Raw genomic sequence first — 20,238 nt, 5'->3', positions numbered from 1 at the left:
GTCCCAGACAGGCTGGGTGGGCTGCTGAGGTGAGTCGGGGTGGAGGTTGGGCTCCCTTCCCATGCTTGGCTGTGTGGAGCTGGCCCGAGCCCTATCAGGTTCTGCTCACGCACGCACACACACACACACAGACCCCGTAGAAGTCGAATTATGCCTATTCCTGAGCCCCTCCCCCCAGCTGAAACCCTGGGCGCCCCCAACCTCCTGCTGGGCCCTGGAGCTTTTGAAGCATGTAGAGGGGGCCTCAGAAAGAAAAAGATTGAGAACCCCTGGCCTAGTTGACATTTTAGCTTCTGTGTGCCCTTCAAAAATAGCCCTGCCTCTTAATGAGACCATTATGGACCCGGTTAAGACCTTTTGGCAGACCCCTGCATCCCTTCCCCCCATGTCAAAAAGGGCTGAATGAAAATACTTTGATTCTGCTTAGGATTATGAGTTCCTTTACACCCATCCTCCCTCTCCTCCCTTCCCCAGGATCCCCCGGGTGGAGAACAGATCTGTTTTTTCAGATGACATGTCTGCCCAATTCCTCAAAGGCCTAGAAAGTTTATACCCTCAAGTCAAAGAGCCTCGGCCCCCTTGGGACCTGAAATTGATCTTATCCAAGCTTATGGGACCAACATTTGAATCTTTGGCAACTTAGTCCTTATTATACATCTCCTGGAAAGTGGTTTTCTTAGTGGCCATCACTTCATCCAGCAGGGTCTTGGAACTCTGTGCCTTCACATCAAAGTGTCCATACTCAGCCTTCTTTAAAGATAAGATGTATTTACATCCTCACCCCAGTTTCTTCCCAAAAGTGGTTTTGCAATTTCATAGTAATCAGGAAATCTACCTACCTATCTTCTGCCTGAAGCCTCATGTAAATAGGAATGAACCATGTCTTCACTCATTGGATGTTAGACGATCCCAGCTTTCTACATAAAAAGAATTAAACCATTCCAAAGGTCCACCCAACTGTTCATAGTGTTATTCAAATAACAAATATCAGAGGATCTTTGTCAGGGGATAAGGCAACAAGCCATGTTTATTGTGAATACAGGAATTTGGTAAATAGTATCAATAAAAAAAGTATCAACACTGTACACACACACACACACACACACACACACACACGAGACAGATGTTATAGTTACCAGCCTCTTAGTGCTTGTCGTAGTCACTGGCCAGGTGACTAGCACGAGGGTGAGGAGCAAGGTTCTGCCCATGCACATCGGTACTCCTGGCTGGTGTGATGATGTAGACACAAACCTCAATGTAAATCTATGGGTTTTTGCTCTGTCATGCTACATCTGCATTTGGTGTGATCCTCAATCACCCACATTGTTGCAAGCCTGATCAGATTTATCAGGGTGGGCTTCTCTTTGGCCAGTTGAGTGGTAAAAGTTATTATCTTCGCTTCTTTCTTCCTCCCTCAAACCTTTTAGGTGAGGCTGGTGTTTTCTTCCTCTGTTTCAACATCCCTTACTCAGACCAATTGTTCAATCATTCTCCCTGTCTACACCCACCTCAGTTGCTCAGCCATTCACACTTCAATCATTCAGTGCCAACTCCTAGCTGAAGAATTCACATATTATTTTTAAAGCAAATATTATTTCATTTTTGCCAGTGTCTTTCACAATTAGGTAGGTATATTACATTTCACAGTGTGGCTTTTTATACTTAAGATAGGGTTTTTACAAATATATTGAGAGTGGGTAAAATTAACAGATAAAATGGTCAGTGGAGTGGTTTTACAAACAATCTTAAAACAAATAGAATTATACAAAGTAAAGACAGACTTGAATTATTATGCAGTAAATGGATATTTTAAAAAGGCTGAAGTGAACATTTCAAAGGGTAGAACAATAAGAGTCAGCTGAGGTTTTAACTTTAATCAAAAGTTACAATGTGTTAGGCTGAAGTGCCTCTTGGTAGGAAGGGGGTATGTGTGTTTGTGGTTCTGTTCTTTCATGTATTTTATGAAAACAGGATTGGGCCAACAATAGCTGTAGCTAACAGGATGAAGGGTCTCCCAATCTCTTCACAGACAATTTCATCCTTGATCATTTCATGTATATGCACTTGTTACAATCAGGCAGGTGTTTCTCTGCCAGTAGAGGGGTGTCTGAGATAAGAAGAGGGAGAGAAAAGCTGCCCCTGCAGAAGCAAGAAATCTGTCAGGTGGAAGTTGTGGTAGCGACAAAGGGAGCAGAGCTTGCCTAAACCCATGAAGGATGCTGAGTGCAGCAGAGCTCCAGGAAAGCACAGTGGGGTGTTAGGTGGGGAGGTCTTTGCAGTTGAGCCCTGCAGGGTCCTCCCCACCAGCCAGCTTGTGGGCATCAAAGGGACAGAGATCTGTGCAGCCAGAGCCCAGGATCAGCCCCTCCAACTGTTCTGCAAAACTGCATGTTTTTAAAAAGGCTAGTTAAACACAAAAGGCCTTGTCCAAACACACAAGGTGTAGTTCTTTAGCAATACCAGTATATTTAAAGCAGTACAACGCCTCCCCTCGCCCCCCATGTGGACATAATTATTTTGTTTAAAAAGGTGCTTATTCTTATATAAGAAAGGGAACAAGCTGTACCAGTGTAAGGAAGCTATATGCTGGTATATCTGTGGGCATATTAGGAGATAACTATATTGGTAAGAAATCACACCACCAACCGAATTAGGTATACAAGTACAATGTCTGTGTGGATCAAGTTTAAGGTCAGGTCTGCACTAGAAAACATTTGCAGATACTGGCAAATCCTCCTAAAGTGCTTTTGCCACTGTAGCTCATACTAATTTCCGAAGTGAGATAAGCTGTCTCAAACTAAATGACAATTAGCCATGATGTTCAGTGAAATAATTTACAAACTTTAAAATCATCACAACACAAAATGAAAAGCACAGATTCAATCCTCCTAAATTAAATTAAAGCTTTTTAATAAAGCCTGTAAAACAATATACAGAAATGAAATGACAAAAGAACATAAGAACGGCCATACTGGGTCAAATCAATGGTCCATCTAGCCCAGTACCCTGTCTTCCAACCGTGACCAATACCAGGTGCTTCAAAGAGAATGAATGGAACAGGTGATCATCAAGTGACTCATCCCATCAGCCATTCCCAGCCTCTGATAGGAATAAGGTAGGAATAAATTGATCCATTTAGGCCATAAAGAATATTAACCTCACACAATTAATTTTTTTATTTCTTTTGCTGACCAGGCAAATGGGGCAACGGCCCTGTAGCTGAAACGTGTTTGTCTCCACAATGGAGCCTTGGCCAATATAGCTATGTCATCACAGCCTATGAGTGTGGAGACAGTGTATACCAACATAAGTTTTTCTGTCAACATGGCTACCCCACCTCCTCAAATGACATTAGCTACACCATCAGAAATACTGTTCGGTTGGCATACCTGCATGTCCCCTGGGAGGGTGTTTCTGGCACATCTATGTTGGCTGGGTGTGTGATCTTTTTCTCACTCCTCACTAATATAGCTATGCTAGCAAAACTTTGCAGTGTAGACTAAGCCATCATCACTACACATCAAATATTTGACCCATCTTGTGAAACTCTGTACTTGGTGGCTTTTCTCTGTTTGACTGTAATGTGATAATTTTGAATGCTGCATCTGATTAATTTGACAGTTTCAGGGAACGATCTAGGCCTTGATAGATTTTACTGAAAATCAGAAAAGTAGAAGATGGAATATGGGGAACATGTGGAGCCCCTGGCATCTGCTTAGCAGGCCCATAATTTTAAAAAACTCTGAAATTGTCTATACATCAAAGAATCCGTTGACAGCAGCCATTAACCACTTCCAGCATAACAGTGCCCCGGTTAGCATGCCCCAATAGAGTTTAAAATATTGACACCCTGAGTGACTTATCACCCAGACAAAAGAAAAGAATGGTGGGGCAGAATTGGGAGGCAGGAGAGGCACACAGAGCCTTGAACATGTTAGGGAGAATGGGGGACCCTGGTATGGGGAATGGAGGCACACAGATCCCCTAACATGTGGCAGAGGGGGGAATGAGGGGGCACACTGGGCCCCTGATATGAGGGAAGGGTTGGGGGGATTGAGGGAGTCCCTGAAATGCAGTGGGATGGAAGAGTGGCATAGAGGGAGCTTGGGGAAGGGAATGGAGGGATGTGTGTGCAATGAGCTTGGCCAACAGATGCAATGGAGTCTACATTTGAGCCAAAGAGGCAAAGGGCTTCTGAGCCTAGCTTGGAGATGGCCACTTAGTTCTCAGATCATTGAATCATAGAAAAGTAGGGCTGGGAAGGACCTCAACGTTATCTAGTCCATCTCCCATGCTGAGGCAGGACCAAGTAAACCTAGAACTAAGACTTGGTGGAGTAACTCACACGACTGGAGCACTGTCATGGATGGGTATAAACTGTTCAGGAAGGACAGGCAGGGGCGAAAGGGGGGAGGAGTTGCACTGTATGTAAGAGAGCACTATGACTGCTCTGAGCTCCAGTATGAAACTGGAGATAAGCCAGTTGAGTGTCTCTGGGTTAAGCTTAGAAGCAAGAACAATAAGGATGATATCGTGGTGGGTGTCTTTATAGACCACCAGACCAGGAGGATGAGGTAGATGAGGCTTTCTTTACTCAACTAGGGGAAGTTTCCAGTTCACAGGACCTGGTTCTCATGGGGGACTTCAATCACCCTGACATCCGCTGGAACAGCAATACAGCAGAGCACAAACAATCCAGGAAGTTTTTGGAGAGCGTCGCAGACAATTTCCTGGTGCAAGTGCTGGAGCAACCAACTAGGGGCCATGCTTCTCTTGACCTGCTGCTCACAAACAGGGAAGATTTGGTAGGGGAAGCAGAAGTGGGTGGCAACCTAGGCAGCAGTGACCATGAGATGGTCGAGTTCAGGATCCTGACAAAAGGAAGAAAGGAGAACAGCAGGATACGGACCATGGACTTCAGAAGAGCAGACTTTGACTCCCTCGGGGAACTGATGGGCAGGATTCCCTGGGAGGCTAATATGAGGGGGAAAGGAATCCAAGAGAGCTGGCTGTATTTTAAAGAAACCTTATTGAGGGCACAGGAGCAAACCATCCCAATGTGCAGAAAGAATAGCAAATATGGTAGGCGTCCAGCTTGGCTTAACAAAGAAGTCTTTGGTGAACTTAAACACAAAAAAGAAGCTTACAAGAAGTGGAAGTTTGGTCAGATGACTAGGGAGGATTATAAAAACACTGCTCGAACATGCAGGAATGAAATCAGGAAGGCCAAAGCACAATTGGAGTTGCAGCTAACAAGGGACGTGAAGGGGAACAAGAAGGGTTTCTACAGGCATGTTGCCAACAAGAGGAAGATTAGGGAAAGTGTGGGCCCCTTAGAGAATGAGGGAGACAACCTAGTGACAGGATGTGAAGAAAGCTGAGGTACTCAATTCCTTTTTTGCCTCTGTCTTCACAGACAAGGTCAGCTCCCAGACTGCTTCACTGGGTGGCACAGAATGGGAAGGAGGCAAACACCCTGCAGTGCTGAAGGAACGGGTCCAAGACTATTTAGAAGGATTGGACATACACAAGTCCATGGGGCCGGATGCAATGCACCCGAGGGTGCTGAAGGAGTTGACTGAGGTGATTTCAGAGCCATTGGCTATTATCTTTGAAAGCTTGTGGCAACAGGGGGAGGTCCCTGAGGACTGGAAAAAAGCAAATATAGTGCCCATCTTCAAAAAAGGGAGGAAAGAGGATCCAGGGAACTACAGACCGGTCAGCCTCACCTCAATCCCTGGAAAAATCATGGAGCAGGTCCTTAAGGAATCCATTTTAAGGCACTTGGAAGAGAGGAAGGTGATCAGGAACAGTCAACATGGATTCACCAAGGGAAAGTCATCCCTGACCAACCTGATTGCTTTCTATGATGAGGTGACTGGCTCTGTGGATGTAGGGAAGGTGGTGGATGTGATATACCTTGACTTTAGCAAAGCTTTTGATACGGTCTCTCACAGTATTCTTATCAGCAAGTTAAAGAAGTATGGGTTGGATGAATGGACTATAAAATGGATAGAGAACTGGCTAGAGCATAGGGCTCAACAAGTAGTGATCAATGGCTCCATGTCTAGCTGTCAACCAGTCACAAGCGGAGTGCCCCAGGGGTCGGTCCTGGGGCCGGTTTTGTTCAGCATCTTCATTAATGATCTGGAGGATGGGGTAGATTGCACCCTCAGCAAGTTTGCGGACGACACTAAGCTGGGGGGAGTGGAAGATACCCTGCAAGGTAGGGATAGGATACAGAGTGACCTAAACAAACTGGAGGATTGGGCCAAAAGAAATCTAATGAGGTTCAACAAGGACAAGTGTAGAGTCCTGCACTTACAAAGGAAGAATCCCATGCACAGCTATAGACTGGGGACTGACGAGCTAGGCAGCAGTTCTGCAGAAAAGGACCTGGGGGTAACAGTGGATAAAAAGCTGGATATGAGTCAGCAGTGTGCCCTGGTTGTCAAGAAGGCTAATAGCATATTGGGCTGCATTAGGAGGAGCATTGCCAGCAGGTCGCGGGAAGTGATTATTCCCCTCTATTCGGCATTGGTGAGGCCGCATTTAGAATACTGTGTCCAGTTTTGGGCCCCCCACTACAAAAAGGATGTGGAGAAGTTGGAGAGAGTCCAGCGGAGGGCAACAAAAATGATTAGGGGGCTGGAGCACAAGACTTATGGGGAGAGACTAAGGGAACTGGGCTTGTTTAGTCTGCAAAAGAGAAGAATGAGGGGATTTGATAGCGGCCTTTAACTACCTGAAAGGGGGTTCCAGGGAGGATGGGGCTAGGCTGTTCTCGGTGGTGGCAGATGACAGAACAAGGAGCAACGGTCTCAAGTTGCAGCTGGGGAGGTCTAGGTTCGACATTAGGAAAAAGTTGTTCACTAGAAGCACTGGAATGGGTTACCTAAGGAGGTGGTGGAATCTCGATCTTCAGAGGTTTTTAAGCTGAGGCTTGACAAAGTCCTGGCTGGGATGATATAGCTGAGGTTAGTCCTGCTTTGAGCAGGGAGTTGGACTAGATGACCTTCTGAGGTGCCTTCCAATTCTAATATTCTATGATTCTATGATCCCTGATGAGGGTTGTGTAACCTGTTCTTAAAAATCTCCAATGATGGGGATTCAACAACTTGTGCAGGTAATCTGTTCTGATTCCAGATTTTTTAACCTTTCCTCAGGTTTTCTGAATCTTTTTTTTTTTTCCCTCTCCTCTGGCCCCTCTCCAGTTTGCCTTAAAGTGTGGCACCTAAAACTGGATGCTTTAAGAAAGTGACAATAAATTTAAAAACATAAAATGTAACACTGTGTAAAAATGAGAATAAAAGTTACAGAACAGTAGCTAATAAGGCAAATCTTTAATCCACATGAACAGAAAAAAGATTCTCTCTCTCTGTCCATGTATTGCCCTTCCACACTAGTCCACTGCATACTTTGAAAAGGGAAAGCTGGCAAGCCATAAAGGTCCTCCTTATCTTGTCATTGCTTATTACTGAAAAAAGGGAAGTAACTCAGAGATCTACATTGAGTGGGGAGAAAAAGGGAAGTTCCTTACTGCAGCATGTTTCTGTTTTAACAAGCAGACCAAATGATCCATCCCAAAAGACCTACATTAAAGAATTTGCTTTAAGCTGAAAGATTCCTGCTGAGGACTCTGGCAGAATAATTTCTTCAGTGTGACTGGTTGAAAATGGAGAAGAGCTATAAAGAAGCCTCCTCATGTTATGACCAATTTTTGCTGAAAAAGGGAAGTAGGTCAGGGCTGTTCTGTGAGTGAAATTTGTAGTTTCTGTAATTGGTAAGAACTTTAAACCTTCAATATAAAGGAATTTTTAAGCAAAATGCAAAAGTGATAAAATCAAATGTTTTTAAATTGTTACAGGTTAAGTTGCTAAAGGAAACTTCTGCTCAGATAACATCATGAGTAATGTAGCTCATAGGACTAGCCTGCTTGCTTACATATATATCTTTTCTTATGAATTTAATTGCTTGTTTTATTATAATAGGTTTATAGATTTGTATTAGAGTATTTTGGCTGTAACGCAAGAAGCCTACAGGCCACATCCTGTGTGATGAGCTAAGTAAGACAAGTTAGCATACATATGTTTGGGGACCTTAAGCCTAGATCAGTGAAGATGAGCTAAAGCATTAAGAATATATGTTTGAAATCTTTACTCTAGATAAGTCAGGATGCGTTAAGATAGCTGGGCTACCATAGTTCATGCTCTTGGTAGACTTAACAGGTACACCACAAGAACATGGTTAGGCCTGAAATAAGAGGTGAAAATGAGCTAATGGTCTGGAAAGGATATGGATATTTCATTAATACGCACGAACCTGCCAGCCTATAGAATAAGTGTACCCTGATATTTTGTGGGTGAGGAAGTTAAGTTTGGACATGGGAGGAGGGCACTTAGTGCTCAGGTTATAAGAAGGGCCACCCACCACGTTAAGTTTTAGTCTTATACTTAGTATTATCTTAGTCCTCGTGTTAGTCTTAGTTTTATTCTTACTCTTAGTTTGAGTCTTGGTTTTAGCTCTAGGAATAAGATTCTGAGTATCTACAGAGTTCTTTTAGTTGTAAGTTAGATCTTATAGTCTTTCTATAACTCTTAGTTCTCTAGCATCTCCTAAGCTCTCCCACTCGAGAATTGTGAAACCTGGACATCAGCATACAGAGGTGAGGCTAGTCCTTTGTCTCTTATGACCAGGTTATCAAGGAAGGGTGTGAGTATATTAATCTAAAAAGCTTTATAGTATCTAATACCACATAAGGATAATAATTGGAATTACAAAGGCAGTAATATTGTTTGATTATTATCCTTTTGATTATTATTCCATTTTATCTCAATAAAAGTCTTCAAGACTATATTTTGGTTCTTAGTGTGAGTGTCCTTGTCATACATCCCCAGGGTCCTTGCAAAACTGTATGTAGCCTGATTCTGGGGAAAGAACCTTCTTATCTTCTGATCAGCTTAATTGGCGAGCCTATAACTTCATTCTATAAAGAGTAATATTAAGCACCTAAAATCAGGCAACAGAAACTCTTTTAAACTAAATGCCAGCTTAATTCAGGGCTGCTACTGAGTTTCAAACCATTGGAAAGGGCTGTTGCAGCCCCGAGGTTTTTTTTGATTGGAAAAACAAAACAATGTGTTAGTGATTGTTTTTGTGTATGTGAAACAGCACAGTTCTAGTGGTTTGGATTAGACCTCTGGGAGGGCTAAATTGCCTCAGTGGCCATGAAATGTTGGTCTACAAGGTCTGTCATAGACTAAAATGCCTATGTATTTTACTACCTTTGGGTGTTCCAAATGGCTCATGGATACAAAAATGGTTCCAGAGAACATTAGCTGGCTGCTTCTTTTTAAAAGAAGGAAATATATAGGAGTAAAATTCCACAAGGGCTAACATTTCTGCAAGTCAGCAAGTTTAACCACTTGTATATGACATTTTCATGGTTGATGTAAATGTGCATCTTTAAATAAGGAAAAGGAGGAAGTGGATGGAAGGGGGAGAGATTTTCTATCTTTACCCCAACTGGGCATTCAGCCAAAAATGTGCTAAGAGTGACTCTGTTTCTAAACATCTTAAGTCAGAGAACAGGAGCAGTTTTAAGTTTGTTTTAGCTACATATCCAATAAGTTGTAAATTCTTAGCTTTATTAACATCGGAAAGATTCAGATATGATTTTTGTAGCATCTAATCAAATAAGATTTGAAAATCCCAAATTTGGGATGAAGAATTTTTGCAAAATTTTAAAGTTTGCAAAAACCTTAAAATACAACCAGTATCTTTTTATGTTTCTTTCTTTTTTGTTTTGTTTTGTTTTTTTGTTTCTCCAGCTGTGGGATTGCAAGTATGAGTCAGCACATGAGACAGAACTGCATTTTCTGTCTTTGCTGTTCTTTTCTCTCCTCTTTTCTGTGCATTTGTCTTGTTCTGTTTTCAAGGAAATGAGATCAGATTTCAACAACAGAAAGTTAAAACGGGCTTGGATTCTAACTTCTTCTCTTTCCCCTGCATAAGGAATGTTCTTACCATCCTTAGCACCATATAAAAAACTGTTGGACAAGGTTTCTTCCTCTTCTAAAAATGCTCTATAACTAAAGGAAAATTGAATAAAGATATAGTTGAAATGAAAGCCTTGCCTGATACTTTACATTTCAAATGGCTTAACTGTTTTTTCTTTTTCTGTATCATTAGTAATGCTGATTGTTATCATGGCACTAAGCAGGCTGAGGGTTACTGGCCTGGTGGATTGAGGGGAAGCAATATACATGACATATCTTGATTTTAGTTAGGCTTTTGACACAGTGCCACGTAACATTATATGAGCAAATTAGGGAAATATGGTCTAGATTAAATGACTAAAAGGTGTATGCAAAAACTATTGAAAGTCTGTACTGTGAGAATAATTTTCAGTGGTTCGCTGTCAGACTGGGAGGGTGTATTTAGAGGGTTCTGCAGGAGTCAGTTGTGGGTCCAGTAGCATTAGGAAAAGCTTTCTAACTAGAAGGGTAGTTAAACTCAGGAACAATCTTCCATGGGAGGTTGTGGAATCCCCATCACTGGAGGCTTGTTAGAACAGGTTGGATAAATACCTGTCAGGGATCATCTAGTTTACTTGGTCCTGCCTCAGTGCAGGGGACTGGACTGGATGACCCTTTGTGATCTCTTTCAGCCCTACATGTCTATGATTTTATGAAATGCAAGTGAGAAATTAACAGATCCTAGGTTATGCTTGGGTAGTTCCATCTTTGGCATGTATAACCTTGCAATTCCAAATGTGAAGGCAAAGTCAGTCTAGCCTCCCTACAATGGGAGTATTAATTAGATTCAACAAGTAATTTTGGAGTTAAATGTCTCAGTTATTTATTGGAACCATCCCTTTAAGTTATTGCTTCTGTAGAGTTTAGTTTAAGGCAAAAATTTGCCAGGCAAAGACAGTGAAAAAACAAGAGCACCAGTTACACTTCTGAGTGTGCAGCCAAGAGTTGGTTGTACTCTGAAAGAGGAACTAAGGCCTGGTCTCCACTTAAAACTCATTCTGGCATCGGTATGACAGTCAGGACTGAAAAACCAAGCAGCCTCAGTGACATGGCTATGCTGACAAAACCCCTAGTGTGAACACAGCTATGCCAAAAGAAGGGTGCTGCTAGCGGCATAGCTAACGTTGTTCAGGGAGCCGGTGTACCCTTGCTGTCAGAAAAACTCCTTCTGTCCGTGTGTGTTGCGCCTGCACTAGGGTGGCTATCCTGAGCTCCAGCATAGGCTCTGGAATGTAGACATATTGTGACTTCTCTGTGAGGCAATGGAAGTGAGAGTGACAGCCAGCATTGCTTTTAAACTAATCAATGTAATTTTAATTTCTCCCTTCCTGAAATGGGAAATGAAAGATTGCTGCCCACTAACCAATGTCTTAAGACAAAAGCACCAAGAGAATTAATAAAGATCTTCTCCATGCCTCGGTTATCCCAGCATGGTTTGGAAATTGCTACCCGCTAAGTAAGAGGTGGCTTAGCAAACCAGCACTCTTGTCTCAATGACCAATATGAAATATAAAATAAAGAATATCTTGAGTTTTCAGGGCCAAAACCTTTTAGATCTGAATGTGACAAATAGATCTATGCCATGAACCTGAACACAAGTAACCCATGTAGATTGGCTTTCTTTTTAACCAGAAACACGGAACAGATGGCTTTCTCGGCATATTAATGTTCCTCCGGAGTTCAGCATCTTCCCGTGACCAGTCTATGACTCACATGGAGGCTGAAAGTAACCTAACAGTTCTGATATGGTGTTAACTGGCACTCTTTATTGGAAAAGCACTCAGTTAAATCAAACTACAGCTAATCTCGCCCTACCAAAAAGACGAGTACACTGGAAACAGTAGATCCTGGGTATAAAGCTTTGTTTGGGTCTAAAAAGGGTCTTGAAAGAGGAACAGTTAAATCTGGGCCTGGCTGAGATTTAAACAAAAAGGTTTCCATTAGATAAAATTCTGTTAATTCATACTGATGAGAAAATTAGATACCTCTTTGAGTGATGCTCCTCAAATGTAGAGGGATTGTGTTACAAGGGAAGCTCTTTGGGGCAACAAATGTCTTTTTTTTTGCCTGTTTTTATATACCACCTGATACAATGAGATCCTGGCCCATGACTAGGACTCCTGGGCTCTAGGGTAGTACAAATAAATAATAATGTGCATTAAAAAGAACTAACTACCTCCCAGAGTGCAAATCTGATCTAATATTCCTGGGTGCTATGACCAGTCAAATAAAAGCCAGAACTGCGGTAACATCACCTGAGTGCAGAAAAGGTTCACTAGAAAGAAAAAAGCAGCACAGGAAGGAAGAACGCTTGGTATGGGCAGAAGAGTACAAGTAAGAAATACAAATTTGAGGGATCTTTTCTAGTCACGAATGGGCAGAATGCCACTGATTTTGGTGAAAATTACAAAACTGGAAGTGGGAAATGTGGGGGCGGGAATAGCCCCTTTCATGTGCATGGCAGGCCCATCAACTTTCAATAACTCTGTTAAGTAGAGAATCTGAGCGCTACTTGGCATTGCCCGTCAATTAAAATCTTTGTCCCTCACACAGAGCTATCTGTATGTGTTTCCCAGGTCTCAGGTTGTGTGATCGGAAGAGAAGGGATTTCTGAGCTGATGGAGCCCCCCTCCAGCGCAAGCTCTCAGCGGTTCCACCACCCAGGACCACAGCTGAGCTGTGACCTTCGAGAGAAGCTGCACTATCCACGGCCACTGGGTAATAAGTTGTGTGGAGAGGCATGTGGCGTTGGGGGCATGGATAGCACAACAGGGAGGGGAGTCCCCGAGGCAGCCTGTGTGGAAATCATCAGAACAACATTTGGTTGTCTAGGGGCATGTGTGTGTGTGGGGGGGGGGGGGTCCATGTTCCTAGTAGAGTCGTGAGGTCCAGGAGCGTGTGTGTCTGTGTGGGTCCCTCTAACGGTATCTTTCTTGTCCTTTAGACCTAGCTGGGCTGCATCTGTCTGTTCTTTATGATAAGGGGAATGAAGGAGACCAGGGTATTGTGGCCTTGCTCCGTAGGTTTGGCTTTATGGTGAGTGGTGAAACTTTCTGTGCTGTTCCCCCTGCCGTGCCTTGCTGCTTCCTTGTCTATCCTCGCTCATTCTTCCCACCTCCTCCAGGTTCCTCCATCGCTCACCGGCCTTTCCAGCTTTCCTTCTTCCCCATCAATAACATAATCACACCCCTTTCTTTGGGAGGTGCCTGTGGAGCTCCTCCTATGTCCTGGATAGCTCATTTCATGACACTCCAGTTGAGCAGGCTTTGCCCCGGCTATTCACCCCGTGTCTGCGCGGTGAGACTATCATGGGAACAGCATGTGCTGAGTGGGGCTCCGTTGTGGCTCCAGGTGCTTGCTTCCATGGCCTTGGTTCGGGCTAAGAGACCGGTGGGGATGGGGAGCTTTGAGGGCAGGCTGAGACTGGCATCTCTTGCTGAGTAGAGCAGGTTGGGACAGTGGGAAATGAGGTTCATACCCCTGCCCCATTGCTGACTTGACAATGCTGGCTCTGCTCTTTGCTGCTCAGCTTGTGCCTGAGTAATGGGATTGTGGCCGGAGCAGGCAGGTGCTGAGTGGAGGACACATGTCATTTCAGATGCCAGTGACGTTTGAGGAGGTGGCCGTGTACTTCTCTGAAGCTGAGTGGGCTCTTTTGGATGAAAAGCAGAGGGAACTCTACAGGGATGTCATGCAGGAGAATTACGAGACTCTCATCTCATTGGGTGAGGAGCTGCTATAGTCCCCGTAGTGCAGACACGGCCTAAATCTCCTATAAGGAACATGGCCCATTTCCTACCAGACAGTCTGCTTACCTAAGAGTGATTTACAGCCTGAGTGGATTGTGTCGTTCCCCTTCAGCAAAGAAAATCTTGGAACGTTCTATGTAGTTAAGTGATCGACGAATACTTAACAAGTAGTGATGCATGTACCTCTTTCCAATGAGCAGGATTTCCGATTGCTAAACCAGATGTGCTGTCCCAGCTGGAGCGAGGGAAAGAACCGTGGTTCCTGGATCTCCAAGGCTCTGAGGAAAGAGAAATCCCAAGAGGCACTAGCACAGGTGAGGAATGGGTGACAGCGACTGAGAAACCATCTGGGACTGAGGGAAAAGCTGAGATCCCGAGTTCTCCCCCTTCTGTCTCCTCTTCTCTGACTCACTACTGTGCCCTGTTCTCATGACAGGAGACAATCCTGGCTCCACTCATCCTGCCTGATCCCTGGCAGAAGTCTTTTCCTCCCCCAGCCTTTTCCTTAGGACTGAGATGGGAATTTGAGGCAGAACTGGCCCCTCCTCTCCCGTTTGGGGGAATTCACTTCCTTGCCTATCAGGTTCTGTTATCAGTGACAAATCCCTTTGCTTTTCCCTCCATCCCCAGCACAGAGAATGAATCCCACCTGGATTCTGTCTCCCAACAGGTACCGGGACGGCAAGTGAAAGCAGGAAGAGTCCCCAGCAGGAAGGGGCTGGGGGAATGAAGCTGCACAGGATGTTCCCAGGGAGACCGCAGAGCTCTCTCAGGGTAGATGCCAGTGAGAGTCAGGACAGAGCGGGACGGCAGAGGGGAGGCTGTGCAGGTAGGAATAAGTCCACTTACAGCAAAAAAGGTTTGAGGAAGTCCATCGACACCAGCGCCCACCAGGTAACCAGTATGGCAGAGACACCAAGTACTGTCAATGAACTGAGGGAAGGTTTCAGTAACAGCTCGCTCCTTATTCAGCATTGTCAGCAAAGTGGGGCAGAAAAGAGTGCCTTCAAGTGTAGTGAGTGTGGCAAAAGCTTCCCTCGAGAAGAAAACCTTCAGATACATCTGAAAACTCACACAGGGGAGAGACCCGATAAATGTCATGAATGCGGAAAAAGCTTCAGGCACAAGACAAGCCTTGTTCTTCATCGTTACACAGTCCACAAGTCAGAGAAACCCCATAAGTGTCCAGTGTGTGGCCAGCTCTTTATCCTGAGAGACCGACTTATTCAGCATCAGAGAATCCACACAGAAGAGGCATCTAGAGGGTTTAATGATGGGATCATGAGTGAGAACGGGGACAAGAATGCTCAGAAGAAAGAGCCTGCAAGAGCTAAGCCGGACGGGATGTTGTCAGGAAGATCCCAGTGCCCTGAGTTCGGAAATGCGGATGAAAGTAGGGGCAGTGCGAGACAGCAGCAGGGCAATGCTCCAGACTTGAGACCAAGTAAATCCACTGTCAGCAAAATATGCTTTAGGAAATCCAATCACACAAGCTTGGGGAAGACTCCCAATACAGGCAGTGAACTTGGCGAAAGTTTCAGCTCTCTCCTTATTAAGCATCATCAAACTGGTGCAGAAAAGAGTGCCCACAAGTGTAGTGAGTGTGGCAAAAGCTTCACTCAACACAAAAACCTTCAACTACATCTGAGAACTCACAAAGGAGAGAGACCTTACAAATGTAAAGAATGCGGGAAAAGTTTCAGTCGGAGTTCAGTACTCAAAGATCACTCCATGAGTCACAGGATGGAACAACCTTATAAATGTACTGAGTGTGGGAAAAGATTCAGAGAAAAGACAAGCCTCATGTATCATCGTTACATGGTCCACAGGGTGGAGAGACCCTATAAGTGTCCAGACTGCGGCCAGCTCTTTGTCCTGAGAGAGAGACTTATTCAGCATCAGAGAATCCACACAGAAGAGGTACCTAGAAGGTTTAGTGATGGGCTCATGAGTGAAGATGAGGACAAAATTCTCCAGCAGAAAAGGCCTGCTGGAGCAGAACCACACAGGACATTCCCAGAGCGACCCCAGGTTCCTGAGCAGGGAGAAGGCTGTGGAAGTGAGGGCTTGGCACGAAGGCAGCAGGGACGCCCTGCAAGGAAAAGAGGCAGTGTATCTATTCAACATGAAAGAGATCCCAAGAAATTGAAAACCATCATTACCCACCAGGGCACCAACAGCGGAGCACAAACAAGCACAAATGGTGACAACAAGAAAAGCCTCAGTAGCAACTCAATCCTTGCTGTACGTCAGAAAATCCACCTGGAAGAGAAACGTTTCAGCTGTGATGAATGTGGGAAAAGCTACCACCAGCATGCTCACCTTCGAAGGCATCAGAAAAACCATACTGGAGAGAGACCATATGTATGTGCTGACTGTGGAATGAGCTTTGTATACAGGTCGATACTCAGCAGACATGAAAGGACTCACAAAGAGGAGAAAAACTACAGCTGCACTGACTGTGGGAAAAGTTTCAGTGAGTACACATACCTTACTCTGCATCAGAGAATCCACAGGGAAGAGAGACCCTATCAGTGTCCTGACTGCAACAAAAGCTTCAGGCTGCGCGGACACTTTACCAGTCACCGTAGAACCCACACAGGGGATAAACCTTATATATGTACCGAATGCGGACAAGGCTTTGGGCGGAAATCAACTCTGACTAAACACATAAGGATCCACACCGGGGAGCGGCCTTATAAATGCACCCAGTGTGAGAAAAGCTTTCGTCAGAAGTTCGCCCTTTCCCAGCATCAGCTTATGCACCAGGGAGAAAGACCTTACAAATGTACTGAATGTGGGAAAAGCTTTCGTCAGAAGTTCGCCTTTTCCCAGCATCAGTCAGTGCATCGGGGAGAGAAACCTCACAAATGTACTGAATGTGGGAAAAGCTTCAATGACCCATCAAATCTTGTTAAACACTTGGCAAAACTCCACTTCAAAAAGAAACCCAATACAACAAATGTAACTTCAGTTTAAATAGCTCTAGACTCGCAACGATAGAAAATAGTGGAGTGGCACTTTTTTTATTCTAATGAACACTTCTCCACCCATATTTATTCTAAAATACAAGGTTTAAGGAAGATGGGTGGGTAGTATCGGCTTATTTATGAATATGGGAGTGAGATCTGGGAGGGGGACAAAGCTGATGAAGGGAGGAACAGGTCTTTCAATTGGGTGGGAATATCAAGGCAATGAGTTGGATTTTGTGAGTTAAGCAGCAGCATCCCATCTGTGGATGCAACGCATGGATTGCATGCCCCATGTGAGCCTTGAATATGACTTCCTACCTGGCTGTGCCAGTGGAATGTTCCATTCAGCCCCTGAACAGACACACACAGGATGCCATCCTCTGCACACTGTGAAGACACAGGTATTTTATACACATTATAAACATGGCACGTGTTAAATGGATTACAAACTGAGGGGTCTCAAAATGAAACTGTAAACAGAATAATTATTAAAGAAGTGCATTTCTCAGGGGTCCCACAGAGATTGGATCTTAAACACTATTTAACGTTTATAACAATGACCTGAAAGAAAACATGGTCACGGATAAAGTTTGCAGATGACACACAAATTAGGGGAGTGGTAAATAATGAAGAGGACAGGTCGCTGATTCACAGTGAACTGGACCACTTTGCAAACTCGGCACAAGAAAACAATATGCATTTCAGTGTGGCTAAATATCAATGTATACATCTAGGGACAAAGAATGTGTGCCATGTAGCCTATAGGACTAGCCCACTTGCACATATATACTTCTCCTTATAAATTTTATTTTTATTTGTTTTATTATAACTGAGTCATAGATTCATGTTCAAGTAGTATAGCTGTAACACAAGATACCTACAGGCCACATTCTGTATGAACGCTAAGGCTGTTAGCATACATATGTTCGGGACCTTAGGCCTAGATAAGTAATGAAGAATTAAAGGATAAGATATATATATGGCTATAAACTTTATCCTAGATAAGTCAGGAGGCATCACAACAGGGGGCCTCAGTTTATGCTCCGAGTAAACTTCACAGCTGCACCAGAAAAACTCACAGAAATGGCCAGAAATAACAAAGATCAGATGAGCGAACCACCTGGAAAGAATATGGATGACATTAATACACACAAACCAGCCATCCAATAGAATAAGTGTATCCTTATAATTTGTGGGCAAAAAAGCCAAGATTGGACTTAAAAGGAAGACCCATATTATTCAGGTTATAAAAGGGGCAAACCACGTTAATTGGGGGGGTTTTGGTGCTTCTGCTGGTGCTTGTGCTTTCTTCTAGTAAGAATACAACTAATAGAATATTTACGAGTAGGATCTTTTGCTCTTAGTTTGTAGTTAGTTTCATTCGTAGTCTTGATCTTAGTCTTATAGCTCTTAGCTCTCTAGCACTGCCTAACTCTCCACCTCCCACTCAAGAATTGAGGAGCCAGACATCTTTCTACCAAGTCATCAAGGAAGGGTGTGAGTATATTAATCCAAAGCGTACAGCGTGCGTGTGTGTGTATTGCATGTGTCTTTAGAACAAGACTGTAATCCTAATCATTATCCATTTAATTATTCGTTTGTCTATCATTCTACGCTATTTCAATAAAAGTCTGTAAAACTATACAGACTCTGTGTGAGCATTCTTGTCGTCCACCCTGTGGGTCCTTGTAAAGCTTTCTGTAGCCTGATTCCTTATAGGAATTCCTTATACTTCTAGGATGGGGGATTCTATCCTGGAAAGGTGTGGCTCTGAAAAGATTTGGGGTTGTGGTGGATAATCAGCTGAACATGACCTCCCAGTGCAGTGCTGTCTCCAAAAGAGCGAATGCGATCCTGAGATGCATAATCAGGAATCTTGAGTAGGAATACAGAGGTTATTGTACCTTTGTATTTGGTACTGGAGCAACTGTAATTTTAAATATGTCTCAGGGCTTATCTACTCCAGATGTTTTACTGATATAATTTTGCCATTATGGTTATACCAGCGTAACTTCACAGGGATAAATGTGTCAACATGGAGATTACAGAGGTAGAATTATACTGGTATATTTATACCAGTCAAATTCCACATGTAGACAAGCCCTTAGTGAGAGAAGTTTTAAAGGTGACAGCTGAACAGAATAAGTCAGCCCCATCCAAACAGCAACTTTCTACCATGCAATAACTGGTTGTAGCACTATTGGATAAAGATACAGCTCACTTTCAGAAGGCATATATATATATAGTCAGTAATGGGTTGCCAACCAGTGAGTCTGAACCTGGATCTTCCATCCCTAGTAGTTCAGTCTATTCCATGGCTCCTGTAAGTAGTTAGGCACATGGTGATTTTCTCCTGTGTGGCAGGTACTTCTAACTGTGCCAGTGTGACTGGCAATGAAAGTCCTACTTCCTCCCTGAGCTGTGCATCACACAGTCCGCTGTGGGTGTCTGGAAAAAATACTCACAATCCTTGGTGCAGGGACCTGCTCCTTATCCACTATGGAATAGCTGCCCCAAATGTTTCATAATTTACTCCTAAAAACACAGCTGGGCAGAGTGCTGAGTATGAACTGGAAAACAGTAAACTCCCCATTAAACTTGCAATTGGTTAAGCCTGAGTGTGACTTGTTAGCTTATGAACCAAAGGCCCCCAAGGCTATGCAGCTACGCTAAGCATATAAAGGGTATATTTGACAAATTGCTTGCTGGTGAAATAAGGAATGGAACGGTACCGAGAATGAGCTGTTTGTAGATGTTTTATCCCTTGTTTGCAAGTCCTAAATGTTTTGCTTTGTAAGGGACTTGCGAATGGTATGAACAGAACAAGGAAGTAACTAGGTTGTAAACAACTGAGATATATGTGATGGGAAAAGAATATTATAGAACAGACACAGATGCTGACACTTAAAGATAGGTGAGGAAATATTTTACAGCTAGCCTGGGGGCAAGATTCCCATAATGCTTTGCAATTAAGCTAAAGCTATCCAGCAAGGAATGGAATTTTACAACGTAGTAATCTATGATATATTTTGAAAACTGTTATAAGATACAAGTGCAATGTACTATATATATATATATATATATATATATATAACTATAACCGCAACATATGTGCAAGATATGGAATGAATAAAAATGTCCAAAAATGGGCATTAAAAATTACTAGGTGTTTGAAAAAGTTGGAAAATGACAAGTAACAAGAACTGAGGAAAGAGCTTAAGATATGGAGATGTATGCACCAAAAGGAGGACAACATAAGGCTTGGAATGTTGAACTAAGAAGCATTACCAAGGTATAATTACCAAAAGAAATCATAAAGAAGTAAGGTCACTGGCAGTCAGGATACAGACTGTCTGAAACTACAGAGAAGGCCTTTCACAGTTGTTGGTAATTGTATACCTCTTTATATGTGCTGTCTTGACTGTTTTAATAAATTCATTCAAAGTTGACTTGTTAACCAAATCTAAATATAAGAGAAGG

The 20,238-nt window shown here is 43.4% G+C and overlaps 2 protein-coding genes across 2 annotated transcripts in view; one reads left to right on the top strand and one right to left on the bottom strand.

The window, feature by feature from the left end:
• LOC137143266 (zinc finger protein 420-like) overlaps positions 1-18,392 on the top strand; it is a 31,886-nt gene extending 13,494 nt beyond the window's left edge. Inside the window, exons 2-6 of the mRNA XM_067532962.1 lie at positions 12,614-12,755; positions 12,982-13,073; positions 13,636-13,762; positions 13,987-14,100; positions 14,457-18,392. Of these exons, the coding sequence (XP_067389063.1) occupies positions 12,656-12,755; positions 12,982-13,073; positions 13,636-13,762; positions 13,987-14,100; positions 14,457-16,765 (2,742 nt within the window). The 5' untranslated portion in view covers positions 12,614-12,655 and the 3' untranslated portion in view covers positions 16,766-18,392. The remainder of the gene's footprint in view (positions 1-12,613; positions 12,756-12,981; positions 13,074-13,635; positions 13,763-13,986; positions 14,101-14,456) is intronic.
• LOC137143264 (zinc finger protein 436-like) overlaps positions 1-20,238 on the bottom strand; it is a 604,313-nt gene that overhangs the window by 476,451 nt on the left and 107,624 nt on the right. The gene's annotated exons all lie outside the window — the stretch shown is intronic.

The sequence above is a fragment of the Emydura macquarii genome, unplaced genomic scaffold (assembly GCF_026122565.2).
Source record: "Emydura macquarii macquarii isolate MOO-44397 ecotype Brisbane River unplaced genomic scaffold, CSIRO-AGI_Emac_v2 contig_3305, whole genome shotgun sequence".
Classification (NCBI taxonomy): domain Eukaryota; kingdom Metazoa; phylum Chordata; order Testudines; family Chelidae; genus Emydura; species Emydura macquarii.
The sequence above is the reverse complement of the archived record's forward strand: the minus strand, read 5'-3'. Positions and strand labels throughout refer to the sequence as shown.